Source organism: Bos indicus, chromosome 13, assembly GCF_029378745.1.
Source record: "Bos indicus isolate NIAB-ARS_2022 breed Sahiwal x Tharparkar chromosome 13, NIAB-ARS_B.indTharparkar_mat_pri_1.0, whole genome shotgun sequence".
NCBI lineage: Eukaryota > Metazoa > Chordata > Mammalia > Artiodactyla > Bovidae > Bos > Bos indicus.
Window position 1 is genome coordinate 81,437,933 of NC_091772.1, and position 22,243 is coordinate 81,460,175.

Genomic DNA, 22,243 nt, shown 5'->3' on the forward strand with positions numbered 1-22,243 from the left:
GACACTCAGTGAAGTTAGAGCTCAACCTTGACCAGTGGTTTTTAATTTTCCCTGCATCAGAACCACCTGGAGGGCTTGTGAGAGCACAGGGTGGGAGGCTCCACCCTGGGTCTGGAGGGGGCTGGACAATTTGCATTTCTAATTGGTTCTCAGCTGCGGCTGATTGTTATGGAACCACACTTTGAGGACCACTCAGCTGGGCACCTGAGGAGGGGAGACTGATGAGAGTGATCCAACACTTGGAGTTAAAGTCAAGCCAGAGCATAAGGCAACCCTCTCTCCAATGGACATGGCTTTAAAATACTTAGCTGTCAACTTACGCATGCAGGCGCTATTTATTTGGTATTTACTGTGCCCAGGTATTGTTCACTGATGATAGAGCAGTGAATGAGACAAGAAGGTGCCTGATGTTGACGGGCTCACAGTCTAACGACCCCGGTCTGCAGGGCAGGCGTCATAATTGCTCAAGTCCCATCAGGAGCTTGAAGGGGCCTGGCCGGCTTGGGGAATGGCTAACTTTAAAAATCCTGATATCCACAGTTGCTTTATTGCTTACTGCATCATCATAGTCACCTTCTCAACATCAGTTTTCACGGAAATGGTGAATCAAAACTGATGACGCTGATCCTGTACTTCCCTTGTCTCGCACTGCTGAAGTCAACTCATTTGGGACATGGCAGAGCTGAGTCCCAGAAGATCAGAGCCAGGTTGTAACAAAACACCTATCACACAGAATGATAAACATCCCTACTGCTGTTGTCGTTATAACTAGCCAACTTGAGGACGAGTTTTCAGGGACTTGGTGCTAACATTCCCTGTGCTCTAACAGCCCTCCGCTACTGGTTTTTTTGTTTCTAATGTAGCAGCCATTGCACAAAGGGTTTGCCTTGCTGCATCGCAGTGCATGCTCACAGCAGCTCCACGAGTTATGCACTGTTTTTACTCTCCTGTTCAGGGAGGAAACTGACAGGGTAAGTCACTTGCCGTCTCCTCTCGTTGGGTGTGAGGGTGACTTCCACGCTTGGCAGTGACACCAACTTAACCGTTTACAATCACACTACCCTTCTCAAGCTTCTTCTAAGTCTGAGCTGATAAAAATGGAAAAACCAACCAATAACCAACCTTCCCTTTGTTCGGGGGACTGAGAATCACAGGGAGCAACGGACTCAGCAGGCTGGCCCTCCTACCCTAGTTCTCATCGTGAAACTTAACCACTTTCTAGGAGTTACCCAACAAACGCACTCTTAAGAGTTGCTTCAGCCCAACCTCCTGGTCAGCGGTCAGAGAAAAGGGCCAGGCTAGAGATCTGGGATCCAGGTCTTGGAACTCCCTCCTGTGGCCAGATTTAAATAGAAAACCTTCAAGGAGAAGAAATCGCATGCAATCATGGCCAGATCCTGCTGGGGGCCATTTTGTTAAGGAGCGCACCTTCGGAAGGGGAGGAAGCCATAGAGTGCACACCATTCCCTCTCATAGTGAAATACAACAGAGGATGCTGTTAAGTCCAGTTAGGGCACACGGCTTTAACTTAGATAACTTAGTAAAAAAGCAGCCTGCAAACCGTAAAGTGTGACAATGTGCCTTTGGTAAAAGTGAAAGTGTTAGCTGCTCAGTTGTGCCCCCATGGACCATGGCCCGCCAGGCCCCTCTGTCCATGGGATTCTCCAGGCAAGAATGCTGCAGTGGGTTGCCATTTCCCTTCTCCAGGGGATCTTCTCAACCCAGGGATGGAACTCAGGTCTCCTGCATCTCAGGCTGATTCTTTGCCATTTGAGCCACCAGGGAAGCCCAACTGTTAGCCTTACTTTCATAAAATCGCCCTGATTTGCTATCCAGGTACTGCCAATGGCTAGTTTAAGGGCCAGGGGGTGAAGAGGCTCCAGTGAGTGGCTTTCCAAGAGAGGGAAACAAAAGAGTTAAGCTCCTCTGAAAACCAATTTATGCCAAGGACTGGATTCTGACAGGCTTTCAGGCCAGTGCTAGAGATCTGAATTACAAATTTACAGAATTTGCTGCTCTGTAAATTCCTTTTCTTCCTAATGGAGCCTGTAATTTCCGGGATTGGGGTGGGGGATGGCTGGTGTCACTTGATTTCCACTGATAGAATGAACAAGGTCTAGACCAGAGAGGAGCTAAATTCTACTCACCGTGCGAACTGCCTTTTTATTAATAAAAGGCCGAGAGAGGGCTTGAGAGGATAGTTAAAAGCTGGTAAGGATCATTTTAGATTTCTGCAAAGCCCATTCCCTGCATTTGCAACTTGGGTGAGTTAATACTGGCAATCACCTTCCTTTCCTCCTCTTTCAGGCAGCGTGGGGAGCTGATTCTGGTTTGTAAGGCTTAAGATCAGTTTGGGATTCTTTGACAAAAGAAATGCTGCTCATCAGGCCTGCTCTCTTCCAGGCACTTTGAGAAGCAGCCAGCAAGGCGCAGATTCGAACCTGTTGGAGTCTCATTAAATGGGACCCCAGTGCATCTGTTTGCACACAAACAACAGCAATGCAGTTAGAGAGAGAGTGTGTGTGTGTGTGTGTGTGTGTGTGTGCGCGTGTGTGCAAATCCCTGATGATTTGTTTAAAGGGCAGGGGGCGCAACAAAACCACAAGGACTTCGGTCTCTTTCTCTTTTCCTTCCCTTTTTCGCATTTTCCTTGGGTGGCATGTGCCTCTCTCCCCAGCATGAATTCATGAGAGACCTCAGGGGCTGCTGAGAACAACTGTGGTTTGAATGAATTCTTTTACGGATATCAGTCCGGAGGTCGCCGTTGGCTGGAGCTGGCAAGCAGCATTTCCCTGTTGGTGGTGGTGGTGGTTTTCCCTGATGGTGGCCAGTTCAGCTCAACAGCCCAAGTCTTGGAAAGGCCACGCCTTGACACAGGAGAAGACACGTCCATGTACCCCTGAAAATAAATAATAAGTTAACGAGCATGTCAGCTTCAAAAAGGCACCTGTGGCCCCTCCCCCAGGTGTTAATTTCTTTCTATTTTGGGGTGTTCTTAACATTTTACTGTGGGTGGTTTTGGTATCCCAAGGGCATTCCTGGGCGCTGCCCTTTTAAGAACTTCAGCCCCTCTGTGAATCTGTGTCCCCGGAGCTTTCCCCACTCACTTGGGGAGTGGCCACTCTTTTCACCCCTAACCCAACAGGAAGCATGGAAATTAGTATTTATTGCAAATGTGTCAGGAATGGGCTCTCCAATTAAAACCAAACAAACCCCACCAAACTAAAAAAATGGAATTTTAACTTGCTTTTCAGGTTACAACTGGCTTTAGAATCTCCCCAATAATTTTTAGAGTCCTCTCTGGCTTAAGTTTTCTTAGAAACAGAACAAGCAATTTCATTCAAAGATGGCTTTCTTTTTTTGGCCAGGAGGATGGGAAACCAGTTACGGAAACTGTTGGCATGCTCTGCAGCAAGATTCTCAGCAGATAACTTCTTTTTAAAAGTTTGAAACTTTTTTCCCAGGGTGGGAGGGCTCCTTTGGCGTTAGTGAGTCAGTCTCGCCCTGGAGACATTTCTCATCAGGGCAAAAAGCCCCTGTGTGCAGTGAGGTGAAACTTGCAAATAACACTGCCACCTTTCTCAACAGACTGGCATGGCCAGAGCTCAAAGGTCATACCAGGCAACCCCCGCAGTGTTTAGAGACAAAGCAGTGACCGGCTGCCTGTTTGCCTTGAATCATCCCGTGTGCTGTGATGGGGATGATGGAGGGAAAGTCATCCCCCACTGAGGTCTTCCCCAGAGGGTTTTTTCCCCTGATTTGGGCCGAGTTAAGCATGCAGACATGAAGCAGCATGAGGTCATTCTCCGCTGGGTGAGTCACAGACAGAGGAATCTCCAGGTTCAGGCGGGAGGGCTGGAGAAGCCAAACCCACCCCAAGGAAAAAGCCTCTGGTCTTTTCTGGGAGCTGGGCTCTCAGGCGCAGCCGGTCCAAGCTGGTAGCCGGCGGGTCCTAGGAGCCAAGGGCCTCCCAAACTTTTTTTGGGGAAATATTTTTGTCCTGAACACATTTTCCAAAAGCCTTTCTGCTCAAGCCAAAGTTTTCTTTGCCTAAGGTACGGACTTCTCAGGAGCAGGTGTTGATGCTATTTCTAGCCACAGTGCAGTGGACTGTACACACAGTGGCCTTGTCAGAGCCGCGGGGCCCGTGGGTCCGTCACGCGTGTCCGTTTGCCTGTGTAAGACTGAACGTGTGCGTGCGTCCGTCTATCCCTGTATGGAAACACGTCCCTGAGTGTGTGTGTGCATCTGTGGGTGTAAATACGGAATATAAATATGGAAACACGTCCCTGAGTGTGTGTGTGCATCTGTGCGTGTAAATACACACCTGCTGTATGTGTCACTTGTGGGCACTCCGACTGACTCTTAACCTCCAGCCCGAGGGATCCCAGCTTCTCAGCTCAACTGTAGGAGCGTGCCTGGCCCAGCACCTCCCAGGGTGGTCCATGGCTCTCCAACAAGGGGACAGAGGCCAGCCTCCTTGCCTGCAGTAGAACCAACTTTGTGGTACGAGTCACACTCCAGGGCCCCCTGGGAGACCCAACGAAACTCCGCTCCAGCTGAGACCAGACCCTGCGCTGTCTTCCTCTTCCTCCCTTTCCTCTGGGAGCCTGCCTTCAGGCTCGCACCTGCACTGAGTCTCTGTGTCAGGCTCTGCTCTGTCAGTGTGGCCAGAGGCAGTGTGTATATGTTACACATCTGTGTGTGCACATGCATATGTGCAAATATACACGTGTACACATCTGTGTGCACATGCCCACGTATGAGGAAATCGAGGAAGATCTGGGAGAGGAAATAAGACGGGGAAGCATCGATTTTCTGACATGGAAGATAAAGCCATCTCAGACAGAGAGACGAGACCTGCTTTAAAAGCTGAACATTAAAAGATCGTTCAGATGTCAACGTATTTTTTTTTATTAAATCAGAAAAAGATACAGTATACATGATATCAGTCAATCATATGGCTAGGTTTTGAACTACATTTTAATACACCATGGTCCTATGTACTCCTCTGTACAAGTATTAAAAAAAACTCAGGTATTTGAATAATCTTCTGTAAATTTTTATTATTAACTGGGGTTATGGGAGGGTTTTATCAGAGCACATCCTGAGAACATTAGGAAATTACAGACAGACTTGAGATAAGTGTCAGACAGAACAGATGAAGCAAGCCCCTCAGCCATCTGAGAAACATTAATAATGTAAGATTGCAGAGACCAAATCTTTGTTAGGGACACGGATGCAGGAGGAAAACGGAGACCTTGGCGCCCCCTAGTGTTGCAAAAGTAAACTCGCAACGTATTTTATTTGGTTTGGTTTGGGTTTTCTTTTTTTTTTTGAAGTTGTAATCCTCGCCCTTGTCGCTGAGCCTCAAAAAGCAACTGTTTTTCCAAATCATGTCAAGTCCTCTCCAGTCAATCTTTTCCCTCTCGTCCATAACGTTCAAGGACCCTATTAGAAAAACAACTCTTATTCATTCCTTTGTCATTCCCCACACATTCCATTCCAGAAAATTGGCAACCTCCCAACAACACACAGCCCACGGTCTCCCTCCTTGAAACGTGAACTTAAACAAACGGATTTTCACCTCTCCTCTTCAAGCCGAGAGGATGAGCACGCCTTGACTACAAAGCTTAATTCCTTCCAGCAGTCTTTTCCCTTCTGCAACTTACTTGCCCCTCGCCATTTTTCATAACTTAACCAGAATGCAGTCCTCTCTGCCCCTCCCCAAACCTGCTTGGGACCCATCTTCAGACCTGGCTAGTTAACCTGCTAAGCCATCTTTTTAGTTATTTACCAGGGAAGACTGGACCAGAGACGTAAATAATACACCTCAATATACAACAGCTCAGGCTTAATTCGGAGACAGACTTTCATGGGATGGCCATCAGAAGAAAAAATATACAGATGGAGAGGGTTTGGGGGGAAACAGAGTCGGGAGGAGACATCTCGGTGGCGGAACCTGATGGGAGCCGTGAAGATTTGTTTACTTGGATTTGCCCGCTGGTCCGATGGACACGGGGTCTGTTTGCACTTGAGCATCCAACATCCGCTTCGGTCCCTGGAGGAAATAACAAAAGAACGTGAAGATCTGTCATGTCAACAATAGCAATCACCACTTATTTAGCATTTTATGCCAGGTGCTGTCCTAAATAAATACGCCGTATTCGTGGGTGGTGGGTAAGAGAATGGTCTCCGGTGAGCTGCCCGAACTCCATGCCTGTGTATATTCCTTTCTAGCTTTGTGAAATCTTGGACAAATGACTGAACTCTCTGTGCTTCAGTTTCCTCATCTTTAGAATAAAAGGGATGACATTTATCTCAACGAAGGTGATGACATGTATCTCAGAGAGCTGTTCTAAGACAAGGCGAGTCCTGGCTTATGATGTGCTAAGAACAGTACCTGGGGGTGTGGGGGTGGTGTAGAAAACCTTCCCCAGGTAGATCTAATTTCCATCAACCCTCTGTTCACTTTCTAACCGTATTGGCTGTTTACTTTGCTTACAAAACGTATCTCTGCAAAGTTCTCATGTAACACCAAGCAGGCTGCCTTCTATCTGAATCCGAGCAGGTAAAGAAGGACGAGAGAGGGGCCAGAATGAAGGCCGCCACCAGGAGAGCAAAGGTCACGTGGGGAGCGGCTGGCGCTGTAGCTTCTGGGGAGGGAGGCTGGGCTGGGAGGGGCCGAGGGCAGCTGGAGGCTCCTTTTCCGTAGGTGACGAGGTGGCAATGGTTCCCTGACTGGTGACGGGCCTGCTGCTAGCATTGCCCTCTCAGGAGAGGGGTCAGGCAACCCCCGGGGAAACGTGCCCAGCCTGGAAGCCCTCGGGGCTGGACTGGATCCTTGCAAAGTGGCAGGAAAGCCCTCCCTTCTTCACCACTGTTGGAGTCTCGTGACAACAGGAAGATGGAGGGATTAAGGAAGAAGCGTTTCTACCCCAAAGGGATGTTGCCATCATTAAAGAGGTGACGAATGCAAGGAAGCCTGGCCTCAGACAAAGGGCTCGGTGGCGTGAATAAGACGTAGTGTCTACCCACCGCTCACCATCTCTGCGGGCATCACGGTGCCAAAGCGCCATCAGCACTCCAAGGCGGTCCGAGAAGCGTGCTGCCTGACTGTCTCTTCTGCTGCGGCTCCTCTTTGGCCATTTCTGCACTGTAGCAGCAAACCAGTCCAGGAAGGCTATAAGCAAGGGTCCAGCGTTTCCTGGCTGAACAGCTGTAATAGCTTCCCTGCTCACGTGGGAGCGGGCCAGTACTCTGCGCAGCCCGCACAGCTGGCTGAGCTGCCCACGGCCCAAAACGGAGCTCCTGTTTTCCGCCCTGCGCCAGCATCTCACGCACCTGCACGCACCGGGCTCTCTGCCCCTGGCCCCCAGCAGGCGCTCAGGGTTTGTCTGGCAAAGGTCTGGCCACCTGGTGGCCAGCCAGTTGGTCGCCTTTGGAGGCGGGACCCACAGCCGGGGCCCAAAAGCCCCGAGAGGGGAGGCGCCCCGACTACCCACCAGGCCCTTGAAGAAGCCCCCGAGGGACTGCCGCCGCTTCTCGGGTCTCTTCTGGGGCTTGTCCCCGTTCGGCAGCGAGTTCGCCTCCGCGGCAGCCGGCTCCACGCCCAGGGCCGGCTCTTTGGCTTCCTGCCTGTTGCCCTTCTGCTTGTTGGTCTCCGTGGCTGCCTTTTTGTCCTTGGACGGGCCCTCTTTGCCTTTCTGGCCTGCAGCTGCAGCTGCCGCTTCCGGCTGTGGCGGAGCGACCACCTTCTCCGTGGGGTCCGAGGTCTAGAGCAAGTTCAAACAAAGTGCATTTTTAGTGGCGGCAAGACAACACTCAGGAGCAGGTGAATAAATACGTTAAGACAGAGATGTTCAAAGGTTGGATGGTGTCTGTGTACTTGTGAGTCCTGGATGAGATGGAAAAAAATAAGAAAAGATGTGTAAATACTTTCATGGTATGAAATCACAGAGGGGACATTTATTTACCAATCTGATCATTCATTCACTGATGAATGCTTCCCTGGCAAGCATTTTTTACTCCTTCTAGAACTACAAGCTGGGTTTTCCTTGGAGAACCACTCTTCCCTCTGGTTTATCCCCTGTGGTTTTCACACCTAATTTCATCCTTGGACAAGGACACGTGACCCAGACCTGGCCAACCAGAGCATTGTGTATGACGGAGCTGCTGGGATTGGTTCGGACTGGCCAAACACAGCTAAACCTGAGCTGATCTCAAAGCTTTGCCAAAACAAGCGAGAGAGAGGTCTGTTCCCTTTCCTTTGAGCCGGAAGCTGTGAAGATAAAAGCCTGGAGCTTCAGGAACCGTCAACACTTCTAGGAAAAAAATCTGCTTGATAAAGAAACCCGGGGACACAGAGGAAAAGCAGAGATGAGAGCTGAAGAGCGAGAAAGGGAGAAAGACCCCACGTAGCGCTGCCATCGCATATGCCCCGATCTAGCTGTTTCTGAAGCCCCCTTTTCGCATGAGCCGGCTGTGAGAGGCTTTCTCCCACTTGCACCACGTGTGCCTTTCCTTGGGTACGCCTCCTCTACATGATTGTCTCCCTTAATCTCTGGTGTGACACTGCCACTTCATAAAACAGTAGTAAAAGAAGGCAATTGTTTTATTTGTAGTTTTGAATGGACATATTTTCATGGTAAAACGCAATGTTCGCAATCCTACTTAGTTCCTATGGTTTGGAGGACTGAGGCTGCAAAATCCAAAATTCTAGGTAAATTACAGACGACCAAAAATCTGTTAGGAGGTCAAAGCCTTTTCCCCACAGTTCACTTGAACTGAAATGACACTGGGGGCCATACAGATAAAATAAAAATGTGAAAGAGGCTAAGGGTTGGGATAATCAGTGCTGACCTTATCTCCCCACTTGTAAAAGGCTGACTTTATTTTTTGGGGCTCCAAAATCACTGCAGATGGTGACTGCAGCCATGAAATTAAAAGACGCTTACTCCTTGGAAGGAAAGTTATGACCAACCTAGACAGCATATTAAAAAGCAGAGACATTACTTTGCCAACAAAGGTCTGTCTAGTCAAGGCTATGGTTTTTCCTGTGGTCATGTATGGATGTGAGAGTTGGACTGTAAAGAAAGCTGAGTGCTGAAGAATTGATGCTTTTAAACTGTGGTGTTGGAGAAGACTCTTGAGAGTCCCTTGGACTGCAAGGAGATCCAACCAGTCCATCCTAAAGGAGATCAGTCCTGGGTGTTCATTGGAAGGACTGATGTTGAAGCTAAAACTCCAATACTTTGGCCACCTGATTCGAAGAGCTGACTCATTGGAAAAGACTCTGATACTGGGAAAGATTGACGGCAGGAGGGGAAGGGGATGACACAGGATGAGATGGCTGGATGGCATCACCGACTCAATGGACATGAGTTTGAGCAAGCTCCGGGAGTTGGTGATGGACAGGGAGGCCTGGCGTGCTGCGGCTCTTGAGGTCGCAAAGAGTCGGACACAACTGAGCGACTGAACTGAACTGAAAAGCCAACTAAGGCCAAAGAAATATTTCTCTAGTGTAAGAAAAACAGTTCAAGCAATGCTGGCCTAGATGTTGGGGAGACAGATCGGAGCAGGGGAGACTGTGGTGAGCTGAAGGTCAGATGCCTTGTTTAAAAGGGCAACAGCTGCTCAGATCCACCAAAGATATGATTAGATTATAGCTCGGCACTGTCAGATCTTCTGTTGTTTTTCAGTGGAAACTTGAACTCGAATTACAGTAAATGCAAAATATGTTTATTTAAAAATACTGACAGCAGAAGCTTTAAAGCCCTGTTGACAGCAAACAACCACAGCGCAATTATTGCTGCGGCTGCATTTGGCCCACTGGGTCCACATTCACAACTTGTGACTCATAAAACTTGGGTCACAGAGCTTCTACGGCAATGTGGGAGTTTTGATTCAGAAGGTAGAGAGTAATCATTTCACATCAGTGGATCGATCAAACACACCTCTTAGACATGAGCAAGAAGACAGAGAAAAATTTCCAGGTCCTGAAGCCTTCCCCAGACTGCAGCACCCTGGAGGAAGGGATTCCTCGGAGCAAAGCCTCAGGCATCCAGGGCTCCCCAAGCAGCTGCTGTACCAGCACACCTCCTGAGCGTTTCTGTCGGATCCCAGCTGCCTAAGTTGTAGCAGATGCTCAGATGTCAAGTATGACAGGCACCCAGAGCAGACACTCGCCTTACAAGGAGGCAGACACCCCCAGCACGCTGCTCTGCAGAAAGGCAGAAACCAGCAACCCTGCCACCCATGTTCCCACACCCCGTTAACTGGCTTTGCCTCACAGAGGATTTTAAGACACAGCGAGTAACTGAGAGCTCTGTGTCTGGAGTCAACAGAACATGGCGTGGCTCTGGTTCATCACATCCTTGCTGAGTGACCGGGAATAAACGGTGTGACCTCTCAGCTTCCTCTTCTGGATAGGAGTAACAATAGAGCAACGGAATCGTACCTCATGACGCTGTGAGGACTGCAGCAGCTGGTGATGGAAAGCCCACGGAGGACGTGGTGCCTGGGTGCCGAACACAAAGGGGGCAACTGTCTTGGCCTCTCTGGGCGTGAGGGCGTTCCAGGACATGGAACTTACAGCTTTAAAACCAGGAAGTTAAGTGTGCTCGGTTGTGTCCGACTCTGCGACCGCATGGACTGTAGCCCGCTGGGCTCCTCCGTCCGTGGGATTCTGCAGGCAGGAATACTGGAGTGGGTTGCCATTTCCTCCTCCAGGGAAACTTCCCGACTCAGGGATCGAACCCATGTCTCTTGAGTCTCCTTCATTGCAGGTGGATTCTTTACCGCTAGCTCCACCTGGGAAGCCCCCACACCAGGAAAGTCCTGGGCAAACTGGGACGAATTGGTCCTCCTGGCTTAACACTCATTGGTGGCTTTGAGGGATGGGAGGTCCCAGTGCCAGGTACAGAGGAGGTGCTCAGGGAATACTTGCTGGATCGGGTGCCCCTGTGCCTCACTGGCCTCGTCCTGGCCCTGTTCATTCTGCTACAGCCACCGGGGGCTTTTCTCCCTTGCAGAAGCTGATTCTGAAAGCGGAGCCTCCTCCTGGCTATGCTGCTGCTCGGGGTGTCTCAGGGCTTCAGGGGCCGCGTCTTTTCCATCAGGTCTCAGCTTAGCTGTGCTCCTTGGAGACGCAGCCCCAGCTGAGAGAGTCTGAGGAAGCCTGACCCCCTTCTTGGGGAACACTGCTGAGTTTTCTTTATGTTTGGGATTTCTTTGCTCATGTGGAAGTGTTCTGACTCCCTCTGATGGAAGGGAAGCTCTAGAGGATAAGACCCCTCTGAGTTTCTTCCATCGCTCTATATCCAGCACCTCGCCTGACACATGGTAAGTCTGGAATGAATGGCCAGCAACTGGCCTTCCCAATGTTTCCAAAACATTTCCCTTAGCTCATCACTCAGGTGTGAAGTGGGGAGTCCCCACAAACAGCTCTCCTTTGACACTGTGTGTTTTTTTTTTTTTTTAAGAAAGGAGCCTTCAGTGGGTCATGTCTATTTACCACATGGTTACGCCATCCCTATTAGCTTAATTAAAAAAAAATAGCTTAGAAGCTAAATTTGGAAACAATACATGGCTGAGTCCTTTCCTTCAAAATGAGCTAAGAGTCTGAACAGTGTATGATTGCTTTGTCATGAAATGCAGAAGATTTAGAATCTTTGCTTGGGGTTTGACCCTATACATTCTGAAAATTTATAACAAAACTTATTCACATCTGAATCATCTGAGTGTGTCCCCTCCTAGAACCCAGGGACGTTGGCAGGAAGCTGGAGGACAAGATCATCAGAAGGTCCCATTTGATTCAGACACTGGAAGCCAAGCCAGGCTGGGAATTCCTTGTGCTTTCTCTTTGTGGAAGCATCAGTTAAGGCTTTTATACCTCAGAGAGGGAGAATCTAAAAGGAGCAGAGACTGTCTACCCCTCCTCCTAAAATTAAACTAAACATTTGTCATCTCCCAATACTACACACAAATCTTCTCATGTCTGTATCCAAGACCCTGGAAAACAGAACTCTCGAAACATTCCTAGATGAGTGTAAATAGAATGACATTTCCAGCTTGTTCAGATCTCCAGTGACTACAGTCAGATTGTAGAATCAAAATGATGGGCATAACTGATTCACTGTCAGATTCCAGACAAAATGTACAAACACATGTAAATATTCCATAGTGAACAACAGAAGTTTATCATGTTTCCAAGACAGTACCCTTTGGGATTTTTAGTTCCAACGGGGTCTAGAATATAGGTTTGGAGGAAGGGTGGGTGTAGTAGTCAGTTAAAAAAGAAAGATAAAAACAATGTGAATGCTGTAAAAGGCAATATATTACATGTTGAAATGTGTAAGAGAAACCAACTATTATGGAAGTATAAATAATAAATTATTTAGTAATTGCTAGAATGTGTGTTTGTGTATGAACAACATTACAGGGTAGTAATTTATCGTCAGAAGCCGTAATAGTAATGAAACAGCAGCAGAGGGTGTGACTTTATAAGCTGAAGTCCTAACCAGTGTGAAAGTGTGTGGAGTAAGGAAGAATTGGGTTGGCCAAACATTCGTTCAGGTTCTTCTGTAAGATATTACAGCAACTACAATCCAGTGACTCCTCTCCACCAGGAATGTTCTACGTGCTCCACACGTATAGATCCATCCAAATATGACAGCCCTGTAAAGCAGGGCGTTTCCTAGCCCCATTATACAGATGAGGAAACTGAGGCCTGGAGGGATTGGTAACTTGCCTTTAGTCACACAACCAAAAAACAGCTGAGCCAGGATTCAAACCCAGGCAGTCTGAAGCCTGCAGCCCATACACTTAACCATGTCTCCGTATCACCAAAATTAGAAGAAGAATATTGATGACATTTTTTTGGAGGTATATTTCTAAGTTAAGAAAGAGTACAGATTATAAAATAGGATGTTGAGCATGAAATGATTCCCATTGGGGAAAAAAAGGATATGTACAGTTATACAAACATAACTGTTTCTCCAGGATAGAGAAAATGATAGAAACAGCCCGCATGACCCCACGTCTTCCACTCATCTATTCCAGAAGTAGCTGCTACTGTGTACCAGGCACCATGCAGTGTGATAAAAAAAAAAAAATAGAACAGGTCCCTGGTCCCTTCCTTGCTCCACAAGTGGCCCAGACAGGGGTGGGAAGGGGAAGGGAGACAGATGACTAGCGGACAGATGACTTCCTGCAACGTGTGATGAGTGCCATGAAGTAAAAGAACGGGGTGCAGAGACGATGGGTGGAAAGCCATGGAGTAAAAGAACGGGGTGCAGAGACGATGGGTGGGAAGGGAACAGGTTTTTGAGGAGGTGACGTTTAAGCCAAGATGTGAAGGACGAGGAGGAATTATCCATGTGCAGAGAGGGAAGAGCGTGTGTGAGACTTTACAATAAGAAATAGCTGAGGAAAGCCAGCTTGTCCTTGAGAGTATTTGGAGTAAAGACTTAAGGCTAATTAATGTCATAAAGATGGGGCCCTCAACCAGTAGGAATAGTGTCTTTATAAGAAGAAAAATCAAAACACTCATTTTCTCTCCTCTCTATGGTACCGTACGGTAGCTCATGCTGATAAACACAGTAATGAACATTTATTGCGTCTTCCAAGTCCAAGACGGTGCCTGGTATACAGTAGGTGCCCGACCTAGAGATGTCAGATGTGTTGGCTGTGGTTGAGAACTGACTGGACATGAGGCTCGAAAGAACCAAGAACATAGCAGCTAAACCCACCACCGAACCGAGGTTACAGATCACTTACTTGGTAGCTGGAGTCTTTCTCATTTATTTCTTCAGAGTGGGTGATCCCTCCATCCCCTTTCACTGACTAAAATAACAAACAGACAATGGCCTTTCAGCGACCAGAAGCACAGCAACAGGGAAAATGCAAGGAAAGTTCTGAAATGGATGACCTCAGTCATTCACTGCTGAGGTGCAAGGCCAAGATAAATGGAAGACCAATGAGAAACGCGCTGCTCATGAGACAGAATTTCCATGCAGTCTGTAACCAGAGTCTGGCTAAATTCAAGTGTTGGTTTCCAAAAACAACAATAAAGGTCTTAAATCCTGAGATTATGTTATTCTGGGGTAAATCAGTGATGATGAAAATACTGATGTTGGAACCAGGACATCAGAGAACACACAGAATGTATGAGTTAGTAAATGAAGAGTAAACCGCTGGTAGCATTTAGGTGGTGGGGGTTTTGTTGTAGTCTGTTTTGCCCCTTGTAGAGAGATGGGTTATGTTGAACATTCTCTTTTCTGATGCTTAGCACCCCCGCCGTGGCCAGTGGCATCAGGACGTGCTGAATGGGGTTGAAGTCACAGCTTTGGCTCCTTACACTGACAATCTAAGCTAGAGGCTCTACCAGCGTGATACTGGCGCCAGCCGCTTTAGCCTCTCCTGAGAGCTGTCCAGCCCAAAGGCAAACGAGGATCTGTTCTCTGCAGGTTAGACCCGTTCAGGTGGAAACTGGCTCTCTCCTCTCTCTAGGCTTCCTGCATTGCTCTACAAGGCCCGTCTTCTTGAGAACAGTTAGCAGGGAAAAGGGTTCTTGGTTATTATTTTGTTCCCTACAACCAGCTCCTTCAGGTCTCACCTAAAAGTTTGACCTCTTTGGGGTTCCTGGGGCCTCTAAAATTCGGGCTGTGTTGTCACTGACTCTCCTACTCAAACACGCTCTATAGTGTCCTTTAGAACACAGGGCCCTGCCCTCATGAGCTGGCCGTTAGGGAATGCTGAAAGGCAGAAACCAACCAAAGTGATTTTGTAAGGAAAAGCCGAATGGACATTAGGAGTCATGTTACATCCCCCTCGGACAGAGATTTTTAACTTCCCTAAATTTAATTGTTCCAATTTGCTAGTGCTGGGTACCTGCCACTTTAAGACTGAGATCTGCCTTCTTCTCTCTTCCTTCTGTTGCTAGCCTTTGGTGGGAGTTGGGGGAGGGCGGCTTGGATTGAACCTGCAGATTCCCTGGGCAGTAGTGGATCTAGGCTACAATCTTGAAAAGAGACCCTCAGGATGCCAGGGAAATCACTGCAAAGAAGTTCAAAGTCTTTACAAAAAGTAAAGGAGACTGCCTTGCGCTTTTTCATGATTATTCTCTGCGTTCGTTTTGAGGAATAGTTTAGTAGTTGAGTTGCTAGGTCGTATTGGACCCTTTTGACCTGTCCATGGGATTTCCCAGGCAAGAGTACTGGAGTGGGTTGCCATTTCCTTCTCCAGAGGGTCTTCCCAACCCAAGGATCAAACCGGGGTCTCCTTCATCGACTGAGCTACCAAGCTGCACTGGTGGAAAGGTGACGGTACGCGAGTTTAGACAGAGTCTTGTTAAGTCTGTCTGCTGTCTCTTCAACATCAGCAGGTACTGACAGTTACTTCCCTGCTCCCTCCTCCCTCCCTTCTTCTTTCCTCTCTCCCTCTCTCTCACATTCTTTCCACCCCTTCTCTTTCCTCTCTGCAGAGCCCTCTTTCAGTGATAAATTAAAATAGTTCCTGTTGGGCTTTGTACTCAAAGGACTATAACCACAGCAGCTTATTTTTCCCCCAGCTGTCAAAAATAACAGACTTGGTGTTTAAAGAGATGAAAAAATCCTTTCAGAGACTATTTAGTACTTTAAAGAACAGTCTGAAGACTATTAAGTAATTTCGGAGATTTCCCAGTGTGATATTATTGAGCAACTTTCTTTACAGAGTTTATTTTTATTCATGGGAATCAAAGACGAAGCATCTCAGGGCTTGGATTCGCAACCAAGCCTTGCATGTTAATAAAATCACTTTTTAAATGTCTTTCATTGTGCCATGCATGCTTATAGCTTCATTCCCAAAGAATGTTTGAAGCATCTCCAATATACATCACTTATTCAAAATCCTAGTGGAAATGTTTGGTGGTCAGTTCCCATCTCTTTGAAAGGAATGCAAATGTATTTTGATAGAGATCTACTTCAACTGAAGTTGATATTTAAAAGAAGAATTGGGATGACATTTTATTTTAGCGAGTACAATAGCCTGATTGTTTATTAAATCATCCTCATTACAACAGATTCCAGGAACTGGATCTGCTAGAAAGCTCCAGGATAAACAAAGGTTTTGAGTCCAACCTTTGTGTTTTACCAAGAGGCTCACTTGAAACGGAATTGGACAATTCAGACAAAATGAAACAGCCAACATAAATCTTATTTTAGTGGCAAGTACATTCAGAAAACTTGTGTCCAAGCTTTACGAAAGTCATGGATTAATTCTCCTATCTTTTGCTTGGTCGTATTTTCAGGTAAGTGTCATTTCAGGTAAGCCCAACACATAAACATGATGTTTCCACAGAGAACATGAATAAGAAAATCACAAAAGTGGACCTTTGGCTGTTCTATCTGCTTTTAAATTAAACAGCTCCCAGAAGCACAGGAAGCATCACTAACACGCGAGTGCCAGGGTGAGCTTTAGAAGCAACGAAAGCCCGAGTGTGCGTTCTGCCTCTGCTGGTCGCAACTCCGTGACCTTGGGCAGGTCGCTTAAACACCGAGTCTTCAATACCCGCATTTGCACAGTGGGGCAGTAAGAGGGTTTGCGGGCGGGGACTTTGGGTTATAAACAAGTTGATGCACGCGCTGTGCGCGGCACAGGACTGGCCACGTAATTTGCATGCGATAAACAAACGGTAGCTATTATTATTACTATTAATAGCTGAGACCCGCCAAATGACTGTAGAGTCCCCTTTCAGGGTGGGAAGGAATGCCAAGTCTCTGGTGAAGCCAGGAATTGCCCCAAACAAATGCTACTTTAAAAAGCCTTTCCTTAAAGAACAACTTAGTATTCATATTTTAATACTCGGGAGGAATCCAAGATTAAAAACTTTGGCTAAAAGACTCCTGTGTTTTGTTTAAGAGTTAACCTTACAAACAAGTCTCTTTTTTTCCATGAGACAGTCCCTGTCAGCAGGTTTTCTTGGACTTATTAGATTGATGCAATTAACAAAACCCCTCTGATTTCATGGCTGTCTCATTGGGCATTTAATTTTCCCAGTATTAAAGTTTAAGAGTCTTTCTTATCTAAGCCTGAGATGGTTATTCCAACAAAGAGTTTCTTACAAAATCAACGGTCCAAAGAAAGAGACAGGAGGAGGATTAAAGGAAGCGCTGTGCAACAGTTTGCAGGAGAAAGCACTTCTCAAGTGTAAGGTGTTATTAATATTGACAGAGTGAAAATCTACGCCTTTATGCCTCCATCCACCTTTCTGCTTTCATCTGCCCACCTGGTTTGTGGGTACCCGAATACAGGTCTCTACCCACTCACTTTGTAAAAAGACATGAGTGCTTCAAACAGCCAATTTCTGACACACCGTTGAATGAATACACGTAGGTATCGCTTTCTGTTTAGGGTGGACAGATGTCTTAGCCATTCCTCATAATTGTTTCCAAAGTCTGCAGGAGCCCATGGGATGTTTGTAAAGTGCTACATCTACACGTGGTCAATGTGATCCTAGGACTTATATGACTCTGCTTTCTTTTCCTGGAAATATAATTATTTGAAAAATGATTTTTATGAAAGAATAATTTCTGGGAAAAAAGATCTCTTTAGAAATCAACTGGGCAATGCATTTATTAAAAAAAAAAATTCAGCCAAGAGGTACTTTGCCATGAGATAGTAAAATACGCTATCTGAAAGAAATTTAAGGGAAGTGAAGACTAGAAAGTAGAAAATCAATGGTCAGATGAATTGAAACCCTGATTACAAAATGAGGGTGATGTATTTGCAATTGAGTTTTCTCTTCTATTAAAGTCAATTATTTTTAAAAATTTATTTATTTGTAATTAAAGGGATGATTAAATTAAATTTACAATATTGGCTCATTACTAAATAAAAATATACTGTTTTACAATATACAATATTGTAAAACTTTACAATATACAATATTGTAAAACTTTACAATATACAATATTGTAAAACTTTACAATACTGTATATTTTATAATATTGGCTCATTACAATATTGGCTCATTACTAAAGTCAATTAATATTAAAAACTACATTCTGCTAAAAATATCTGAAGTCAGTTTAAAATATTTACTTATTCAATTATAATGCTTAAGCACATACTCAAAAAAGAAAAAAGAAAAACCCCATAGTGATGGGCCAGATGCTGTCTATCTTCAAGCTCTTAGACAAGATTTTTATTTTTCCTACAAAAATCCAAAGACTTTGTTTGGAAGCCATGAAATGTTAACTGGAAGTGTTTCCTGAAATTAATTGCTAATTGCCATCTTGCAGGAGTGTACTCCATGGGGATATTAACACCTGTGCAGAAAATAGGTTATAAAGAGGTTCATGCAGTTTGGTGAAGCAGCTGAGGTTGTGAGTCGAAGATACATGGTGTGTGCTCACTGAATGTGGCATAGACTTCAAAACAAATCTGTTTTCTTTGCTAGGTTTTGTTCTCCATGAGGACGGGGACCACATCTGTTTATGCTCATCGTTTATCTCTGCTGCCTGCAACATAGTGGGAGCTTAGTGATATTTGTTGAGTAAGTGAGTAAATGAAATGCAGAAAGTCGGAAACAAACCAAACGTCCATCAGTAGAGCAAAGGTTCATCAGAACATGATAATGTAATGATAATTTAGTATATTTCTATGTAATGATAAGTCAGCATGTTTATATATATTCAGTATAATCAGGATAATTCAGTAATGTCAATGAATAATTAGGATATCTGGAATTTTAGGGGAAACCCCAACCATCATGGAAGTGTAGGGGTTTGAACATTAATAGGAGGCACTAATATTCAAATTCCAGGTCTAACCTTTTTAATGGGAAAGAGGAAATAAGAGTAATGGACACTATGAGACCTGATGCTATGAATTGACTGCGGGTTACTTGGGGGAAATTATGTCCTTTTCTACCTCATCCGTATCCTGCAGAAAATCGATTCTAAGGGACTCTTATTTCCAATTTGTTGGCCTAACAGTTCAGACTTACAGTTTCTACTGCTGTAAAACATCCCCAAACATCACCCAGTGGATGACTCTGGAGGATGAGTTTAAACAGGGGACCTCACTTGAATTCAAGGATGTGTTTGGAATGGATGCAGTGGGTGGTTGAGAGGCCTTTCCATGCTTTATCTGGAGTCGCTCATATCTTTCTCTCTTTTAAAGGAAGAAGTCTCATGTCAATTATTTGGAAGACAAAGTCATTCTGTTTGCCTTTTCTTTTTTTTTGTATCTCTCAGCTCCATCCAGAAATGAGAAAGCTGGATCACCCTCAGCGTTGTGATGAGTTATTTGGGGATCCCATTTGTAATTCAGATGGGTTGCCAGAGAGAAGCCAAATGTTCTTTTCCTTCCTGACGTAAAAATTGATTTAAAAATCTCAAATCTCGAGGCCTGTTTTCAGTGCCAAACTGCAGAATGACTGGCCAGGAAGATGGATGGGGTCCCGGTCATGCAGACTGCCCACCGCTTCTTACTCCGTGAGGATTCAGCAATAAAAGAAAATGATTCCCATCAACAATCTCTGACAGTGATTTTTAATATGCCTCATCTCCCACTGGCAAGCGTTTTGTTCTGTTTTGTTTTGTGGACTAGAAAGAATTCCTCAACAGGTTGAGCTTGTGAAATTAGAGAGCTGTTTTCTCAAAGGATTAAATTCCCAAATACTCCTGGAAATAAAGGCACACTATAATGAAATTCTTGCTTTTCATTAAAAGAGAATTAAACCAATGACCTTTTACATGTTTTTGTTTTTTGTTTTGTATTCCAAACGATTGGGGTTTGATTGCATTATATTATTTAAGTTCCCGGATGTTTAAATATTTAATATACATAACTCTTCATAGACACCCAAAGATGTCTGCCCACATTCTTTCAATGCTATAGAAGTTAAGAAGGGCAAATTCACCAGCTAAATTACACACGCTATTAGGAAATTGTCATTTCCTTTCACATCATATCCTGTCTGGAATTGTCTTTAAACAGGCTTTGCCCAAATTTGTGTCACCCACACATCCCCTTCAAAAGTTTTCCAACATCAAAATATAAATTGAACCATTTATTACTCAATCCTTTAAAAACGCCTTATGTTCTTTATGGAAGGAAGCGTATTTTCAAAGGAAACTGCATATTATTACCATAACGAGGAAAGCAGAACTGCTTGCCAAAAACAGAAGGAAACTTTTAAAAATAAATAAAATTAAAACTAAATAACACAATTTCCAGGTGGTTACTGTTGGCTGCCACGGCTCAGGAGCCTAGGCGACCTCTTCCTTTGTTGAGAAGGAAGTTAGCAGGGGTTAAGGGTTACTGGATGGCATCACTGACTCGATGGACGTGAGTCTGAGTGAACTCCGGGAGTTGGTGATGGACAGGGAGGCCTGGCGTGCTGCGATTCATGGGGTTGCAAAGAGTTGGACGTGACTGAGCGACCGAACTGAACTGAACTGAAGGGTTAAGGAAAATAAACAACAAGGAGACATTCTCTGTGACTGAATCAGCAGGATGAAAGGGATTTTTGGTGTTTAGTTGGTATTCCTTCCATGCTACCTAGAGCCCTGGCTGACCACCTGCCTTGGGCTCTTGGGTCTCAGAAGCTGGCACGGGCATCTCAGCCGCCCTGAACCGGAAGCAGAGCTTACCATCTGTCTGAGGAGCGCCATCAGGGAGGGCCTCGGGGCTCTGCGTTCTTCTCTCCTGGGTGCTTCTTCTGCCGGCTCGGGTGTGCGCTCTCCTTCTTCGCCGAGATCCACTGTTTGTAAGGCTGACTCTACTTCTTCAGACTTTACAGCCTCTACTGGTGACTCACACACCACCTGGATTGTTCGGCCAGGTGATAAGACAGTGGGGAAAAAAAACCATCCCCAGACATGCTTTATACAGTGGGTCCTGGCTGTCCCCGCACCCACGTGGTTGCTGCAGTTTGCAGCCTGGAGCCCTTTCTACACGGGCACGTCGTCAGGAAGTACCCGCCACACCACGTGCTCTCCAAAGACGGATTCAGAAGAGGCAAACGTCCTGCCCGGTGAAGCCACACGCTCCGGCTGAGGACGCCCTTTTAGGAAAGGCGCGTCACCGCGCATTCGGTACCTTTTCACTCTATTAGACGCTATTAGACCCTATTAGATTTGGGCTCCCGTAGAGGAGAGTCACACTCGGCTTACGGGAAAATCGGGCGTCACCACTGGCTTGAGAGTCCGAAGCTGAGACGGTGGCAGGACGGTCCCCACCGCACAGCCTAGCTCCCCACCGCGGAGAGAAACCCCCCCTCGCGGAAAGGATGGCGGGAAGCCCTCTCTTCCATGGCCTCGACTTCTCAGTACCACTTCCCACTCCTCCTCAGACGAGCCACTTGCTCCTGTTGCTTCACTGGAGTCCCTGCTCTCAGAAGCAGGGAGAACTCGGCAAAGGCACGCTAAGCCCCGCACGGTCCCCAGTGAGCTGTCTGAGCGGTTGGCTGACGCGGGGCTGAGACAGGAGCCCTGCCCTTAGACAACTCACCTGAGCCCCGACTCCAGACCTGTCTGTCTGCATCGCCTCACTCGCTCTGCGCTGTGCTCGCTACACCTGGGGCGGCTTTTGTGTTTGCATTTGTCCTGGCAACAGGACATCTGGCCTGGAGAGAGTTTTATAGCTTCCTTTTTGTTTCCGCAGGCAGGGGTTGGCAAACTTCTACCAAATTCTTTCCAGAGTCTGCTTGGGGATGGCCCCTGAGCTAAGAATAGATTCTACATTTTTAAAGGGTTGGAAAAATTGTTTAAAAAGATGGAAAAATTGGCAACAGAAACCCTATGTAGCCAGCAAAATCTGAAACATTCACTATCTGGCCATTTCCACAAACGCTTGCCATCTCTGCCTCAGAGAGAAGTCTCTAGAGTCAATGGCATCTCTGCATTTGTTTTGGCTGGTACCAGACCCCTAGCCTCCTCCAAATTCTTTTCTTGCTGTTAGAGTTGAGGGGAGGGGAACAGAGTCATTTCCAGAAACACAGCATGATTGTGGAGAAAATATTTTCCTTTCTTCATGCAGAAAATATCACTGGTTGGTAAATAACCCAAATGATCTGAATTGAGAAGGACCCTTCATTCTATACTGTCAGTTGAAGCAAGAAGGCATCCATCAACAAACCAACATACACACATCCTAAAATACGGCAATTAAATCGTAGCACTCTCTCCCCACCTTCCGTTTCTTAGGGTATTGACGAGTTCCAGCATTTCCTCTTCGTAATCTAAGATCTAGG

General features: G+C 46.2%; 1 protein-coding gene and 1 long non-coding RNA gene across 14 annotated transcripts in view; one reads left to right on the top strand and one right to left on the bottom strand.

Moving 5' to 3' along the window:
* Positions 1-5,040: 5,040 nt before the first annotated feature.
* Positions 5,041-22,243, bottom strand: part of BCAS1 (brain enriched myelin associated protein 1) — a 99,283-nt gene continuing 82,080 nt past the window's right edge. For 5 of the 13 annotated variants that reach the window (XM_019972599.2, XM_070801911.1, XM_019972597.2 and 2 more), the window contains 4 exons: positions 20,643-20,816; positions 13,780-13,845; positions 7,506-7,775; positions 5,041-6,061 (listed from right to left, as the gene is read on the bottom strand). In XM_019972599.2, the coding sequence (XP_019828158.2) occupies positions 5,987-6,061; positions 7,506-7,775; positions 13,780-13,845; positions 20,643-20,816 (585 nt within the window). In that variant the 3' untranslated portion in view covers positions 5,041-5,986. The remainder of the gene's footprint in view (positions 6,062-7,505; positions 7,776-13,779; positions 13,846-20,642; positions 20,817-22,243) is intronic. The other 8 variants (XM_070801916.1, XM_019972603.2, XM_070801915.1 and 5 more) reach the window with 3 other exon arrangements.
* LOC139186626 (uncharacterized) lies at positions 7,774-19,722 on the top strand. Its single transcript, XR_011570303.1, has 3 exons — positions 7,774-16,291; positions 18,443-18,538; positions 19,168-19,722. It is a non-coding gene; the product is annotated as an uncharacterized lncRNA (long non-coding RNA).